We start from the raw sequence: 16,942 nt of genomic DNA on the forward strand, positions 1-16,942 counted from the left end.
CATATTGGAGAACACTTCTTTTTTTAAAGGATGTTGTAATGTATAATAAATAATGTGCGTTGCATTTGAAAAAGTCAACACATCATGCTTTTGCAAGAACATTCCCAGTGTGAATCAGCGTTTCATAGCAGAGCCTTTAGATTTTTGGGAATACAAAGCAAATAGCCATATTGACCTATAACACAATAGTAGTATATTTTGCTGCTATTTAATCGCTACATAAGAATTTGTCTTACACAGAGTCCACCTAGCTCAGTGTTGTCTGCACTAACTGGCAGCAGCTCCCCAGGTTTTGAGTTTGGGGGTATCTCTCAGCCCTACCTGGATTGCCCAGAGATTGAGAATCTGGGATTTCTTGCATGCGAAGCTGATGCTCTGCCACTGAGCCACTGCTCTACCCCAAATGTATCTAAAGATTTTGTGGTGGGTGCTAGAACCAACTTTCAGTGCCCCAAAACATATTTTTCTCACCTCATTAGAGCATCAAGTTCACATTGCATACAGTCCCATTTCAATTAAAATTTAATCCTTGTCCATCTAAATAGCCAGTATAAATCTGATTTAAGTTGCCCTTTTTATCAGGATAGTCATCAGTAGGGGACCAAGGGAGCAGTGTGAGAGGAGCTGGGCTGCTTAGGGGTGGCTGTTGACGCACCTTTTCACAAGTTGCTACATTCCCCTTTGTACTGAGCTAGCACTTGCTTCATTGGCAGGCAGTCCATTTAAGGTTCCTGTAAAAGATGTCGTTGACCCCTACAAGGTGAAAGTCTCTGGACCAGGCCTGGGAACAGCAGTCCGTGCCGGAATTCCCCAGTCGTTTACTGTAGATACCAGTAAAGCTGGGGTAGCACCACTTGAGGTTACAGTAACAGCACCCAGAGGTAACGTGTTCCACTGCAATCGCTTGATACTTCTTTTAAATGAGTTGTATGATTAGCAGAAGTCATCACTTGGAAGCACTTGAATGGTAACTGGTAGGAGTTGAGTTGGAAGTACTAAGAAAAAGTAGCGTCGTGTACAGTTCTGAAGTACAAAGTTTTGGGTACTGCTGATATAGCTATTACTCTGTAGTGCTTCTGAAAGTTGGGAGCTTCAGTAATCAAGGTGCTCCTTTATAACTCAGTTGGGAGTCTTCAAGGCAAGTCTAGTGTTTAAACAGACATGGGAGGACAGCAGTTTGAGTACAGTTGTACCTTGGAAGCTGAATGGAATCCATTCCAGAAGTCTGTTCGCCTTCCAAAATGTTCGAAAACCAGATTGCAGCTTCTGATTGACTGCAGGAAGCTCCTGCAGCCAATCAGAAACCGCGGAAGCCCCATCAGATGTTCGGGTTCCAAAAGAACGTTTGCAAACCGGAACAATCACTTCTGGGTTTGCGGTGTTCAGGAGCCAAAACGTACGAGTTCCAGGGCATTTGACAACCAAGGTACGACTGTACTTGAAACTTAGAGTGGAGCATATCTGGTCATTGAATGAACTTCTTGCGCTAAGACAATATGCTTTTCAACCGACAATCCCGCTAACAAGTCATTGTAATCAAATCTTGCATAGAAAGCGGCAGACAGGAGTATTAATATTTGATGTATTGATTTGCATTTTTTGTTCTGTTGTGAGCCGCTATGAGAATATAAATTTAAATAATAAAAGCAAATGGTACATGCTGATCCAAATATATTAATGTTAGGTTGTTTTTTTAAAAAAATCAAGGTAGCTCAGGTAAAAATAGTACTGTATACTCTTAGGGTGGTGAGAAATGGCCTAGGATCATGTGACAGCTGAATGGGGGGGGATCTGTGTTTTGAAACACTTCTTGGCTACTTTGAAGGGCCGCTTAAAAGGTAAAGGTAAAGGTACCTGCTTTACTACCTTGAAGGGCCGCTTATAACCTGTTAAAGATACACCACCGCTTACTCTGTATTTGTGAATGTACTAGAAAATGTTAAGGTGGTTATCTCTTTGGCAACGAGTTCATTGAGCTGCCCTTGGTCCTATCCACTCCTGTGAGACGTAAGTGTCTGGCTGCCTTCTCTGTGAAGTGCCCTGATCCTTGATAAGAGCATGGAGAAAGACTGAGGGAGGAAAGGGGACAGAGGTGAAGGCCTGAGGAAAGCGCTGTGACGGGGTAGCTAGGAAACAAGGGTTGGAAGAAGGAACAGCCTGGTGGGATGAGGGCTAGTGGAAGAAGCCCAAAGCAATTCTGATGTTACTAGATGCTAAGCACTCTTGCGTGTCAACTATCTAACATTGCCAGATATAGAATGCGAATGCATTGAACGTCAGATGAATGAAGCCCCTGCCCCCAAATTGTAGTTGGGTCCCCTCTCTTACCTCATTCTTCCAGTTACTGAAGACCTAACAGGCTTTTATTTAATGTGTTCTGAGTACTGCAGACTTATGCAAGAATACTTGAGTATGTAAAATACTTCTTGGAGCAAGTACATTTCAGCTGTTGGCAGATCTAATTCAGCTTCATCTTAAGAAGTCTTTCTTCGCTGAAGTTGTGAAACTCAGCCCAAGGGCCAGGGGAGGCAATGACATTTGGAATTAAATTGCATGTACATTGCACACCGTGAACCTATGCTGAACGGGATGCACTTGGTCTAACGTAGCCGTTGCATGAATAACCACCTTTTGTGTAATTGGTTTTAAGGCAAACATGTCTCAAGGGACAACTGACAGAGCTCTGATTTTGTATTACTAAGTTAATAGCTTTTTAATTCTAGCTGATGAGCCGGATACCCAGTCATGGCGCAGTCCGCTGAAAGCAATTTCAGAGTTCTTTAAAGGTGACCCACAGGGTGAATCTAATGAGACAGGTTTGAACTTTTACTAACTAATTACCTGTGCCTCCAGCAAATCCTCTAAACTGTATAAAGTGCTGCTGTGAATGAGCTTAATTGAACTTCTGTGCTTAACTGCTGCTGTACTATTAATTCTCCACTGAGTTATCCTTTTTACTAAACAATTCCTTGTTTGATTTATATGCACACTTACTTTGGTCCTTGATCTAAATTGTAACTGCAGGCAGTTCTAATCACGTTTGCAACTAATCTTGTGAAATAGCTGCATGTGCAAATCCACATATCTTGATTTTCTGGGAATAGGTCCTTGGAGCTCTTCTTACCTTGAACTAGCCGATCATAACACTTGTTTGACAGCACCAAATTTTGTTGACTGCGCTCAACTTGTCAATGTCATACTGAGGCGTAGAGCCTAAAGAAGGCAGGGTATTTTTTTTCCATTCTGCGCCAGTTTTCATATGTTTATTCATATGTCAGTTTGATCCCATTTCTACATTAATCTGCATTTTTTTATATAAAAAGCACGAGCATTTGTATTCAAATACATATTGTCATAATAAATACTTTAAAATGCATATCTTATCAGTTTCTCAACCTTTTAAATGCTAAAATATGCAGCTTAATTTTTTACACATTTTGCTGTTTTTGAGAAGTGTTTTGCTGCAAAATTTGGAGAGCTGTTCTGATCTTTGTATTAACCTGGGAGGTGCAAATTGATTTGGTTTGCTCATCGATGCAGACCAAATAAATCTCTCCTCCACCCCTGGGTTATAACGAAAGTTACTAACTATTCCAGACTAACACGCAGTACTGAATTGGATGTTGAGCCTAATCAGTAGTAGTGTTTAAATAAAAAAAGTCTTCCTTTTTCTGGAAGCTTATATTTAAATGTGCCCGATAACTGACCTAACCAGCTGTATAATTTTGAAACAATAAATCACTCCAACCCCTATTTGATGGGGGTTTCTTAGCTTACAGCCATTGGAGTTGAGCCAGCCAAGGAACTGCTAGTGATTTCACCTCTCTCTAATTGATGAGGTCACAGACTGGGAATGATAGGAATAAATTGGCTTATCTGAACAGACCACAAAGCAGATGTCTCTGCAGATTTCTTGCAAAGCTTTAAATCAGCATTGTGTGCGTGTGTCGGTGCTCAAAGCGGCAAAAATTGCTTGTGTGTCATTGAGGCCTTTGATGAGAAGGAATTGAAATGTGGTCTTTTTACTATTTAGGCTTGGCAGAACCCGTAAATATAGTTGACAATGGTGATGGCACCCATACAGTAGCCTACACACCTACGAAAGAAGGTCCCTACACGGTTGCAGTAAAATATGCAGATGAAGAGATCCCTCGCAGGTAAGAGTGGGGTGCAGGAAACAAAGCTTATTGTGCAAACTGCAGTGCTGTTGGCTGGCCTCCAAATTTGAGGTGGGTTGCATTGTTGTTCATGAGCTTAGTCTTTGCACTTAGTTTTGGTAAAGAGGCTTCAAAGAAATGCTTCTACAGCAAGGACTTGGTTCCTCCTGGTGGTTGTCAGAGAGGGGGAAGAGGCTACAAAGTGCTGTGCATTTCCTTGAACTGTAGAATCTAGCAAACATTCTGTAACTAGCTCAGTGTTTGCTTCTGCCAAGGACCAGCTTGTTTATTTATGTGCTGCTATTATTGCTTGAATGCCAAAATAGGCTTCCGAGAAGATTTACAAACCACCAAAACGAGTTACACAAGCATTAAAATGCAAGTGCCCGTCACTGAAAGGCACAACGAAACAACACAGCAATTAAAAACAGGGGTCAAAAGATCTCTAGGGAATGCCTGCGTAAACAGGTATGTCTGTCCCACTCTCTTCCCCAAATGTCTAGTAGGTTTGTACGTATAGTAATGAGTGGTTCCCTAACTCCTACATCAAAAAGGTTCAGTGACTAATCCAGTGTCTGGCCTTCGACAGTAATCTCGTACCTTTGTTTAACCTTCAGAAATACTTTCTTCATGCCGGTGAGGCATCTGCTTACATGATCTTCATTGCTGAAATATGTCGCTCTGTTCTTTCAACAGCCCATTCAAAGTTAAGGTGCTTCCAACATACGATGCCAGTAAAGTGACGGCGAGTGGGCCAGGGCTAAGCTCCCATGGGGTTCCTGCCAGCATGCCCACCGAGTTTGCTGTTGATGCTAGAGATGCAGGCCAAGGACTTCTCTCAGTGCATGTGACTGTAAGATACAATTTCTTCCTACTGTTGACCATTTAACACAGGAGCTGAATCTTCACACGCTGAACTCAAAGACCCCTGGTATTTTGAGTAGGAGAACTAGAATGTTTCCTTCTGATGCACTGCTGAGCATCACTGGGGGTTCAACAGGGCAGGCCTCCATTCAGCAGTGCCCTTAAAGCTTTCCTTTAAAAGTATCAGTGGGCAAACTTTGCTCTCTTTATATATCACCCAAATTTAGCAAGGCTACTGTGTACTGAGTATTTCTAGGCAATACTCCTAATAGAGGATGTCCTGGACATAGTACAGTGCTTTTTGGTGTGAACTATTCCTAGCCTTTTCAGATCCCCATAAACTAGGCCAGTCTGCAGTTTTCACCATGAATGAACATAGACAAGGTTTTGTGGAAGGGCCAGTACATACTTCAGAGGTAATCATAGCTGTTCTGGGCTCTGTTTCAAGGCAGCTTTGTCATGAGCATTTGCAAAGACAAACCTTGGTTTCGAGGGATGCTAGTTAACCCCCACAGTCCATTAAAGCAAACAAGTATGTATTAGCCAGAATAATGCATGGTGTCCCACTCCCCTGTCTAATAAGCAGTGCTATGAAAACTTGTTATAAAAATATAGTGGAAGAGTAGAGCTTGCAGCTATTAGTCAAAGAGGACCTTTGACTTGCAGCTATTAGTCAAAAACTGCACAGATACAACACCTAAAAGCTGTCTGGTGACATTATGATATGCAATAGTCTTGCATTAGACTCCTGTTTCAGTATAAAACTAGATCATTCTTAATGAAGCAGAAACAGGTTAACAAAAATGACTGCTTCCAGTGTAACATGGAAAGTGTTTGCATTACCCACAGAAGAAAGCCAATTGTACATTGCTCATCCAAAGCCTGTGATATTTCTTGCAGGATCCAGGCAATGTGGATATTTACTGCCAAATCTTGTCCTAAGGATTTTTTCTTGTCACAAGATTGGCTTTTACAGGCAGCAACAAATCACATTTGTTTGAACTTCCATGTCAACCTCAAACTGCCCTTTGATTGCTTAAATACCAGGTCCCCTTGAAAATAAAAAACAGCATGTTATAGAAACTGTCAAGTTCAGGGTAGATGTAAACCTGAACGTCTGCTGTTTTTAGAGCTTACGCTCTGCGTCTTCTTTGTGATTGAGGCTTTCTTGCTGATTGTGGCTTCGCTTCCGGCATTCAGGACCAAGAAGGCAAACCAAAGAGGGTTGATGTCCAAGACAACCAAGATGGCACTTATGCAGTGACTTACCTCCCTGACAAGACTGGTCGCTACTCAGTTGGCATTAAATACGGTGGGGACGATATCCCCCTTTCTCCATACCGAATCCGTGTGTCGCCAGCAGGAGATGCTAGCAAGTGTCAGGCAACAGGTAAATTCGTTCTGTTCTCTCACTGTAAGCAAGTGTTTTATAAGAGTCAGGCAAGCTATGCAAACTGCTCTCCTAAAAGCCTATGCACAGATAGATTGAAGTGAAATGGGCTACCTGCCCTATATGGTCAGCACACATACTTAAACAGTAACTTTTAAAATCTGCATTTGTGCCAAGATAGCATTTTGATGTACAGCCTTTAAACAAACAAAATGCCTTGCACTAGGTCTGACTTTTGGTTCATCTGGCTTAGTTTTGCCTTAAATTGACTGGCAGTGGTTTCATGTAAAGGGCCTTCTCAGCCTTACCTGGAGATGCCAGGGATTGAACTCGAGCCCTTCTGCATGCAAAGCAGATGCTCTACCACTGAGCTGTGTACCCCTTCACCATGCACAGTGATTCCCCTTGGTGATTGCAGCTTGATGCAAGAATAAGTTGAGCCCAAAAGTCTGCTGCAGAATTAGTTCAAAGTGGAGCCTGTGGCCAGATGCCAACCGTGGGCCCCCAATAGGCATCTTTCAAGCACAAAGAATGTGGAAGTGTTGGTAAGCATGCCAGTCTCTTAGGAAAGCATCAATTACAGCCTGAAGCAAAGCTCCAATGCTAGAGCCTAGGGTTGACTGCAGGGAAAGACCATGTTTGCACCAAAGGAGTGACTGCACTGTTGCCTTGATCCACAGTGGTTCATTTCTGGTAGGGTGTATGTCGTGACATCTTCTGGTTGTTTAAAGGCATTAAGGGGGCACAGTGGGTTTAAGGGAAAGAGCAGCTGTCTCTGCTCTGATAACCACCTACTTCTTTTCACACTCCCCACCTTACAACCAGCAACCTGTCATTTGAAAGCTGACACAAGGATCTTGCTTTCTGCATGAATAAAGCTTTGTGTTGCTCATGCAGATGGCAAATCATGCAGGGCTCCTTTAAAGTTAAGCCAAACTACTTTAGTGTTCACAAACGTACAGACCTCTCCTTATCAAAGTATGCTGTGGTACCCTGATAAAAATTCTCACCTGTAAAACATTGCTGTCTTGTGTGAAAAATGCTTTTGATGTGTTACGAGTGCCAGATAAAGGAGAAATGGATCTGAAGGTGCAAATGAATCTCTTCCCCACTTCATCCACCTCCACACGCACCCAGGGGAGCCTTGCGCAACAGCTGGGCTGGTTTGCAAAGGTTTCGTGACAAAAGCCTGGTTTAGGCTTGCTTGTCTGCAGAAGTTTGGATTAACTTGCTGTGTGTTTCATAATGCAGGTGTCCAAAAGGAAACTGCACAGGACTTTCTTGGCACAAGATATGAGAATCTGCTCTGATGCTCACCATACCATTTATCTCGTAGGTCCTGGCATTGCAGACACAGTGAAGTCAGGAGAGGAAGTTGGCTTTGTGGTTGATGCTAAATCTGCAGGCAAGGGCAAAGTGACGTGCACTGTCCTGACACCAGAGGGTACAGAAGTCGAAGCAGAGGTCATTGAAAACGAGGATGGAACATACGACATCTATTATACAGCTGCTAAACCAGGAACCTATGTAATTCATGTCCGCTTCGGTGGAGTGGACATTCCAAACAGCCCCTTCACTGTCATGGTAAGATGCCTGGCTTTTGGTTTTGAAACCCTTTGCGTGAACTTAAGAGTAGACTGATAAGTAGTGAGCACGTTAGCTTTAATAATGAAGTTTGACACACAGTCGTTTGCAGCCTGTTAGTCCAAACCTTATCAAGAGTAATGAGAAGAAAGTTCTGTTGAGTTCAGTAGGACAAACTCACAGGTAAGTGGCGCTAGGATTGCAGCCTAAATTAGCATTTGGCGTGAGCTGAGTGTTTTGCCTATGTGGTTCTTGTGGACAAAGCAGTGTTTCTTTCGGCTATGAGAAATACTACCTCACAAAACCCTAGTGTCGGATGCCATTCTTCTGTTCAGATGTGCTGTTGTACCACTTTCCCCCTTGTTCAGGGCTCTTCGCCATTGTGGTCCCAGCTAGTTGGGAAATGTGAGCGAGAAGTCAGCCCAACACAGAGTGCTTGCGCAAGAATGAAGTTCCGTCCCAAAGGGCTTTGGGGCACATTCTCGTTTCATGTGGAAGAGAGGGAAGGTGGCTAGCTTGGAAGTGCCGTGGAACCCTTGCATTCTGCTTCTGGTGTAGCTGCTTTCATATGTACCTCTTAAGTTGCGATGTTTTTTATAAGCTCTATGAATGAAGAGGGTTTTTAAAACTATACCTTGCCTTTTGCCACTAACTAGGCTACAGATGCAGATGAAGTTGCAGTGTTGTCTCAGGAGCCACTAAATGCAGCATGTCCCCCTGGATTCCATCCCTGGGTACCTAGTTTTGTTTTTTTACACTGTCTTCCGTGTTCCATGCAAGAGTTGACATCCTGCCTCTTGGGTCTGTTTAAGCTTGCTTTCTTGTCATATCTTACTGGTGATCAAAAAGCTACTTTGGGGCAACTTGGGTTTGATTCAGAACCTTCCTTCATATATATATATATATTTAACAACTCTTAACATCATAATCATTTTAAACGGTGCATCTGTGGTACTTTGTCCTTAGGGAGCTATTTTCTTCTTGACTTCAGATGGTGAACGGCTTCTTCCTAAAGTATTGTCACTGACCATGTTGCTCTGGCTTTATGTTTTTGGTTTCTCTTCTGCTCTAAAAAAACCACAACTTTCTTCCAGACCATAGCCAGCTTCAGTGTTCCTTTGGACGGAGCTATCCTTGCATCTTTTACTCTTCCATTTTGTATGTTTTTAAAACTCTCTTCTGAATGTTTTTCGCATTAAACAATGAATGGGAGCAAAGCTTTGTGTGGTGGTCAACAGTCGGCAGTTGATTGGTGTCTTCATTCTGGATGCAACTGTCTGGACTGACCAAAAATAGCTAAGCAAACTGTTTTGTGCTAGAACTCCTAAAATGACAATAACTTTTTCTCCACAATAGGTCACAGAAGAAGCTTACGTTCCTGATGGTGACATGAACGGTCTTGGGTTTAAGCCCTTTGATATGGTCATTCCTTTCGCAGTAAGAAAAGGAGAAATAACTGGTAAACAAGCTTTCAGCACACAGTTGATGACTCTCTTTAAAGCAGTGATGAGGACCCTGTGGCCCGCCAGATGTTGGGCTCTTAACTCCCACAGTCCCTGACTGCTGGTTGGGGCTGATGTGGGTTAGAGGCAACATCTGGAGAGCCACAGAGTCTCCATCCCTTAGTTAATGTCAAGGAAAATGCCTTGCCCCCACCTGTCTTTTGGGTGCCCCTTGCATGGCTCAGTAGTTTAGCTTTGTAACACATTGTAATAGAAGCATAGATTTCACCCTGCAATATAATCCTTCAAAAAGATTGCGCTATTGTTTGGCCTTAGCAGAGCTGGGAGGAGATAAAAATGAAACTCTCCTAGAGTAGCCGTGATTGTCCTGTCCTTGTTCCCCGCTGCGCAAGTCTATTTAATCTGCTCTTAAGCATCATCCAGCTCTTCATTGGGGCCTTCGATTATTATTTCTTATTATTATTATTTATTGAATTTCTATATTGCCCTTCATCCAAGGATCATGGAGCGGTTCACAATATAAAAACCCAAAAATACATAACATAACAATTATCATTATTGTTATTTATTGAATCTTCATCCATAGATCTCAGGGCTGTTCACAACAAAAACAAGAAAAAGCCTTGCACAAAATGCTAAAACCAAAGCGCCTGAAAATAATATCCCACCCCTACACTGTTAAAAAGGCCATAGATTGTTTAATTTGCCAAAGGTCTGGTTGAAGAGGAACATTTTTGCCTGGTGCCTAAAGGTGTTACAATGAAGGTACCAGGCGAACCTCCCTGGGGAGAGCATTCCACCAAGTGGGAAGCCACTGCAGAAAAGACCTTTCTCATGTTCTCCAGATCTCTTATGGAGGAGACACACAGAGGAGGGCCTTTGATCATGATTGCAAGGTCCGGGTAGGTTCATATGGGGAAAGGCTGTCCTTGAGGTATTGCGGTTCTGAGCTTGAAAACAGTCAGCTTTGGCAGGCCATGGCAAACTCTAGAGAGAGTTGTCTCTAGAGAGAGTTGTAGATGCCACCAGGCCCTGATGGCTTTATGGATTTTGTCTGTCTAAGCCAACCTTCAAGGACACGACTTGTGTTAAAGAATATTAGCGTGTTATACTCTGGTCATTATAAGAAGAATAAATGGATCTCCAAACCTTAATGCAGGAGAATTTTTGGAATGCTTTCAAAGAAATGCAGGGAAACCTTTGCACCTTTGTATAACCCCCCCTCCTCTGTTTATATGAGTGAAAGGGGGGGGGGCAATACCGTGTGGATTTGAGTTTGAAAACATCAAAACACATGGCTTTGCTTTTTGAAGTATTTTGCAGTTTGAATTCAGTTTGAGCCTTGTGTTTTCAGGGGAAGTTCACATGCCCTCGGGGAAGACTGCACCAGCAGATATTGTTGATAACAAGGATGGCACTGTAACCGTCAGCTATGCCCCTGTTGAGGTTGGATTGCATGAAATGCATATCAAATACATGGGCAGTCATATTCCAGGTGAGTGCCAGCTGATCTCAAATCAGCGCTACGTTATAAGAACTCAGCTGTTGTTGATTTGCTGCATTTGCCGTTGTTGAGGGCTTCATTTATTCACACTTTTTCTTCAATTGTGGACACTTCAGTCCTATGAGTTGCCTTGGTCTAGGGTTGTATTGCATGCCTCGTATGGCGATGGCAGCTGAGTGAAGGCAGGAGGAATTCTTAGTGGGTTTACAGCCTGTGCCAGACTTAAAACAGATTTGGCTTTTGTGGACAGAGTTTTGTGGCCTTACTTTTGCAGTTAGCTTGGAACTTATAATTAACTTATTTTAGTGAGGAGGTACTACAACTAGAATTGAGAAAAAGTTTTGAAATGCATGTGTAAAATATTAGGCCTCCTTTGCTTAAACTATAATCTGTGGAAAGGATCAAGCTATAAAGAGCTCAGCCCAATTTCCTAGTGAAGTACTTACGCTGCCAGTTTTGACTGCCTGCGCCGCTTTTGCTGGCTGACTCGTATGCATCGTCTTCATTGAGAAGTTGTAAAAATGAAATCTGAATACAATCCATCTGGCCTCCCCCCCTCCCCCGCCTCCTCTCTTAAGCCAACACTATTAGCTAGCTTAAGGTTTACTACTTGGCAAGAATTTTCAATTAATTTTATCTGGGAAAATGGACAAATCCCTGGTAGTTCAGCTTTTGCATACATATTCTTCTGGCTTACTGGTATTGATACATCCAAGAATTCTGCATGGATATTTTTCCTCTTTGGCATGCTGGTGCTTCGGGGGTCACACTCGGTGCCTTTCCACACCTGTAGTGCCGCTGCTCAAATAATTTCTATTACATCACTTAGAGTTTTGTGACTAAGCAGCTTTCTAAATAAATAAAACAGAAAGAGGTGGATGTCCTGTTCCATGCTACCTGTGTGTACAGCTCCCTATCTACTCTTGGAAGCGGCATTGCAGGTTTCTGCCCATGTCAAAAGGGGCTTTTTGTTCCTTGAACTGGGGCACATCCAGACAAACTGGAGCCGGCTCATAGCTTTTGGGGACAGGGACACGTTCAGCTATTTCAGCTTTGAAGCCTGTGGCAGAGCTAGAAATAGAAGCGCCAGTTAAGTCCCAGCCACAAGAACAGTCTCTGCATAAATCTGGACTTTTTTTATTATATAAAAAAATAGCATTGGCTTTTTTATGTGCTCCGTGATGACTGGCTTAGTGAACCTCTGGCAAACTCAAACTTCACTGGCAGCAAGCAGTTGATAAATTTGTAAGGAATAGGATCCTTTACATGGGCATGACTGAGGACCTGCTTTTTGCTTGCTGGTAGAAAGCAACCGCACGGGACGGTTGGAGTCCCTGCTGTGTGGATGTATAAGCTGGGAGGTGTAAGGCAAATTCCTGTGGGAGACTTTGATGGAGGGCTGGGTGCTGCATATGTTCATTATTTGCAGTAGTAGGCTTTCTAGAGTGCTCTAGTACACTTTGGGGCAGTGAATAAATGTGAAACCTAAATGGAAACTAGTGAAACACTGAAATCAGAGGAGGATAAAGTTACTGGAACTGAGCAGAAGGCTTGAAAACTTTCCTAAATGCTCATGATTGACAGTGGATCTTGCATTTAATTTCTTGCAAGGCTCTCCAGCATCAGAGGCATCATGCCTCCATATATGAATGAATGGCTGGACAACTGCAGCACAAGAGAGCGATTGCCCCCACGTCCTCCTGCTTGTGGATTTCCTAGATAAGCATCTGGTTAGCCACTGTGGCCAATGGATGCTGGAGTAGATAGATCTTGGTCTTATATAGCAGGGGTCTTAATACGTAGCATTCTCTGTCATACGGAAGGGAATATAGGGAGGGACTGAAAATAAACACTGTGTGTGCAAGCTTAAGACGTGTTAAATTGCTGAGTAAACACACAAATTTATATTCGTTCTCTTTGGAGAGATGTACAAAAAGATGTTGAAATAATTTAAATATCCTATCTCAAGTGTGTTTATGCATAGTTTTTCAACCTTTGCAGAGAGCCCTCTACAGTTCTACGTGAACTATCCCAACAGTGGAAATGTAACTGCTTATGGACCTGGCCTTGTCTATGGTGTAGCAAACAAGCCAGCAACCTTTACCATAGTCACAGAAGATGCTGGTGAGGGTAAGTGGTCTATTCCGTAGTCTCTGAAGAATTTACTTGACATGAATCCTGTCTGATTTTTGGTGGAATATTTTAACTTCCATGTAAGCATGCCCCAAAATTTAAATTCCGAGGCGGATGCTATAATCAGACTTCATAGAGGTTGAATAGAAATAATTCATCATTTTCTTCATTTCCCCAGTAACTTTAGGGATCCATAAATATACAGTGGTGCCCCGCAAGACGAATGCCTCGCAAGACGGAAAACTCGCTAGACGAAAGAGTTTTCCGTTTTGGAGGTGCTTCGCAAAACGAATTTCCTATGGGCTTGCTTCGCAAGATGACAATGCCTTGCGAGTTCCTGTGGGGTTTTTTCCTCCCCCCCCTTTTCTAAGCCGCTAAGCCGTTTATCAGCTGATCCGATCAGCAGATAAGCCGCTAAAAGCCGCTAATAGCGCTAATCCGCTAATCTGTCAATGGGCTTGCTTCGCAAGACGAAAAAACCGCTAGACGAAAAGAATCACAGAATGGATTCTTTTCGTCTTGCGAGGCACCACTGTACCAGTGCATGGTTCAACATAGCATCACTAACAGATTGTACTTCTGAAGCATTTTGCAGATTACATGATGTGTTACAACTGTCCCATCTAACATTATGGTGACCCTAATGATGGGTTAGGCTGAGAGCTACCCAAAGCCATGAAGTGAGCTTTATGGCTGAGCTTGGATGTGTACCTGCAAGTCCAAATACAATTCTGGACACTGAACCCTCCTTTAGGAGAAACGTAGATGTTTCTGTATAGAGCCATAGACTTGGGACACAGGGTCTTTCTGCCCTTGTAGTCCAACCGCTTGTTTGCAGCTGACATTCAGAGCTGATTACAGTCAGTTTGACACAGACTTAATTCCCTTAATTTAAAGTTGTTTGCTTTCACTCCCCATAAAACATTTTTGAAACTTGTATATGACACATGAGATCTTCAGAGGGCTAGCCATGATGCTCAGTCTAAGCAGGGCCCCCCACATCTGGAACTGAAACGTGGTTCTTAATTGAAGTTCACTGATTTTTATTTCAGACAGTGTCTTGAAAAATGTAAGTTTGAGAATTCTTGTGGCACTTTTTTCTCCAACGTGACAGGTGGCTTGGACCTAGCAATTGAAGGTCCCTCCAAGGCAGAGATCAGTTGTATTGATAACAAGGATGGCACTTGCACCGTGACTTACTTGCCAACTCTTCCAGGAAACTACAGTATATTAGTCAAATACAATGACAAACACATCCCAGGAAGCCCATTCACTGCCAAAATCACAGGTACGAGGAGCACTTGAAACACCTACGAATGACCTAAAAGCTTTGTGTTTGCAATCCGTTGCATTTAGTATAAATGTACATAAAGAAAAGACTTGCCTTTAACACTCATACTCTACACAGACTGCAAACGGAGAACTGACAACTTGTTTTTAACCATGTGATGAAGTCATGTTGTGTTTAGCTGGCTTTTGCCCAGTAATTTAGTATGAACTGCAGAAACAAAAGGTTCCCTGCAATAACTTCTGAGCTGTCAAGTGTTGTCCAGTTACTGTCCACTAGAGTCCTGGTTTCGTGGAGCATAAATTTGCATTTGTAAGCAGCATACATGTCTTCTGATTCTCATCAATGCTTTCTCTGTAAATTTAAGTGGAAAGGCATTTGGATGGTTTGCCCAGAATGTTAAGATCCAGTAATGTTAATATCTAGTGGTGTTTTAATCCAAAGTCCTAATGGGAAATTTTCCTTCTTAAAGATGACAATAGGAAGCAATCTCAAGTTAAACTGGGCTCTGCTGCTGACTTCCTGTTAGACATTAATGAGACTGATCTTAGCCTCTTGACAGCCAGTATTAAAGCCCCATCTGGCCGAGATGAACCTTGTCTTCTGAAAAGGCTACCCAATAACCACATTGGTAAGTCTTAATCGTCTTCTAGGGAGGCTGCTGTATTGGTTGTGTGGTGCTGGCAGGGTGGTCTTGGGGAAGCTTGTGAGCCTGCGCCACAATTGAAAACGAATAATACTTTTAATTTGTGGGTAGAGTGGGATTTTGATGCCACAAATAATATTTAATGCCAGCTATCTTCCAGGGACGCGGGTGGCACTGTGGGTTAAACCACAGAGCCTAGGACTTGCCGATCAGAAGGTCGGCGGTTCAAATCCCCATGACGGGGTGAGCTCCCGCTGCTCGGTTCCTTCTGCCAACCTAGCAGTTCGAAAGCACATCAAAATGCAAGTAGATAAATAGGTACCGCTCCGGCGGGAAGGTAAACGGTGTTTCCGTGCTCTGCTCTGGTTCGCCAGAAGCAGCTTAGTCATGCTGGCCACATGACCCGGAAGCTGTACGCCGGCTCCCTCGGCCAATAAAGCGAGATGAGCGCCGCAACCCCAGAGTCGGCCACGACTGGACCTAATGGTCAGGGGTCCCTTTACCTATCTTCCAGTTCTGTATTGTGATTTGACAGTGTGTGTGGAGGGAGGGGGGCAAAAAGATAAAGTGGGAAGTTACAAATTTGTCTCGCTGCTAACCTCTGTCTGGCAGGTATCTCATTCATTCCACGGGAGGTGGGAGAGCACCTGGTCAGTATTATGAAGAATGGGAGCCATGTCCCCAACAGTCCGGTGTCCATTATGGTGGTCCAATCTGAGATTGGTGATGCGAGCAGAGCAAGGGTTTCTGGACGTGGCTTAGTCGAAGGACGCACGTTTGAAATGTGTGACTTCATTGTAGATACAAGAGATGCAGGTCAGTACTGGGATTCCTGGGCTGCCAGAGGGTATTGAAGGGGTGCCTGTGGGCCGCGGGTTGCCCACCTGTGATGTGGTTGATCTGTCGTTGTTCTGAGTCTGTTGTCCGACCATCACAGCAACTGAGCAGAGCAAAATTGCCTCTGACTTGTAAATTGTGGTTGCCATGATGTAGAACAGGTTTGTATGCTCTGTCAATTTGCTAATTTATATAGGTTAAAACTCACAGCTCTATACCACAAGCAGCATATCAAGCAAAATCCCATATGTGACCATGAGCTGAAACAGCTGGCTCACTTGTAATGGTTAATATACAATTAATACACTGCAAAAGACTGCAATCCGTAAAGCCGTCCATCAAGATTTAGGCAGTGCTCATTGGAGCTCTTCACAACCGCTTGCACTCATCCCAGCTGCTTTCTTTTCTAGGTTATGGTGGGATATCGTTGGCAGTTGAAGGACCTAGCAAAGTAGATATCCAGACAGAAGATCTAGAGGATGGAACTTGCAGAGTTTCATACTTTCCAACTGTACCTGGTGTCTACATAGTATCTACTAAGTTTGCTGATGAGCACATCCCAGGTAAGAGAAAAGGAGCCTGCGTAAGCGAGCCATTGCTGGTCCACTTCCCCATCAGCGCTGACCTCTTGTAATAAGTGCAGAGTCTATAGAACACTATCTAGGCTTCCCACCAGGGCCTTCATCTTCTGAAAATGCCTGAAGAAGCTTGACTGCTAAATTTTGGAAGGCAGGATAATAAACCTCTTGCGCGCCTTGAAGGTGCTTTTGTTTGAGGGGTTGTCTCCTGCTGCAGTGTAACACTTATCTCTTTGTTACTCAAACTAGAATATTGGTTTGGTACAGGTGACTGTCAGCGTACATGGGGGTTGCATTCTAGGGTGTAGCTTGCAAAGCCAAAATCACATATAGTCAAAATACATTGGGGTCATAGGTGGGTGGGATTGCCAAAGCCTTTTTTTCCCTGGACACCTGCCCCGCCTTTAATTTATTTGAAATTCGCAAAGCATGTAAAGCTGAATGTGTGTAAATAGCAAGTTAATCTGTGTAGGAAGATGGGGCTTCCTTGATGGTCAT

The 16,942-nt window shown here is 43.3% G+C and overlaps 1 protein-coding gene across 5 annotated transcripts in view; it reads left to right on the forward strand.

The window, feature by feature from the left end:
* FLNB (filamin B) overlaps positions 1 to 16,942 on the forward strand; it is an 87,743-nt gene that overhangs the window by 58,266 nt on the left and 12,535 nt on the right. For 2 of the 5 annotated variants that reach the window (XM_083489086.1, XM_083489082.1), the window contains exons 25-38: positions 714 to 881; positions 2,724 to 2,816; positions 4,034 to 4,157; positions 4,854 to 5,010; positions 6,222 to 6,411; positions 7,748 to 7,995; positions 8,652 to 8,729; positions 9,352 to 9,454; positions 10,813 to 10,953; positions 12,964 to 13,092; positions 14,210 to 14,383; positions 14,856 to 15,014; positions 15,642 to 15,845; positions 16,277 to 16,429. In XM_083489086.1, coding sequence (XP_083345212.1) covers positions 714 to 881; positions 2,724 to 2,816; positions 4,034 to 4,157; positions 4,854 to 5,010; positions 6,222 to 6,411; positions 7,748 to 7,995; positions 8,652 to 8,729; positions 9,352 to 9,454; positions 10,813 to 10,953; positions 12,964 to 13,092; positions 14,210 to 14,383; positions 14,856 to 15,014; positions 15,642 to 15,845; positions 16,277 to 16,429 — 2,121 coding nt within the window. The remainder of the gene's footprint in view (positions 1 to 713; positions 882 to 2,723; positions 2,817 to 4,033; positions 4,158 to 4,853; positions 5,011 to 6,221; positions 6,412 to 7,747; positions 7,996 to 8,651; positions 8,730 to 9,351; positions 9,455 to 10,812; positions 10,954 to 12,963; positions 13,093 to 14,209; positions 14,384 to 14,855; positions 15,015 to 15,641; positions 15,846 to 16,276; positions 16,430 to 16,942) is intronic. The other 3 variants (XM_083489083.1, XM_083489084.1, XM_083489085.1) reach the window with 3 other exon arrangements.

This window comes from Podarcis liolepis (assembly GCF_965112155.1).
Source record: "Podarcis liolepis genome assembly, chromosome: 2".
Taxonomy (NCBI): Eukaryota; Metazoa; Chordata; class Lepidosauria; order Squamata; family Lacertidae; genus Podarcis; species Podarcis liolepis.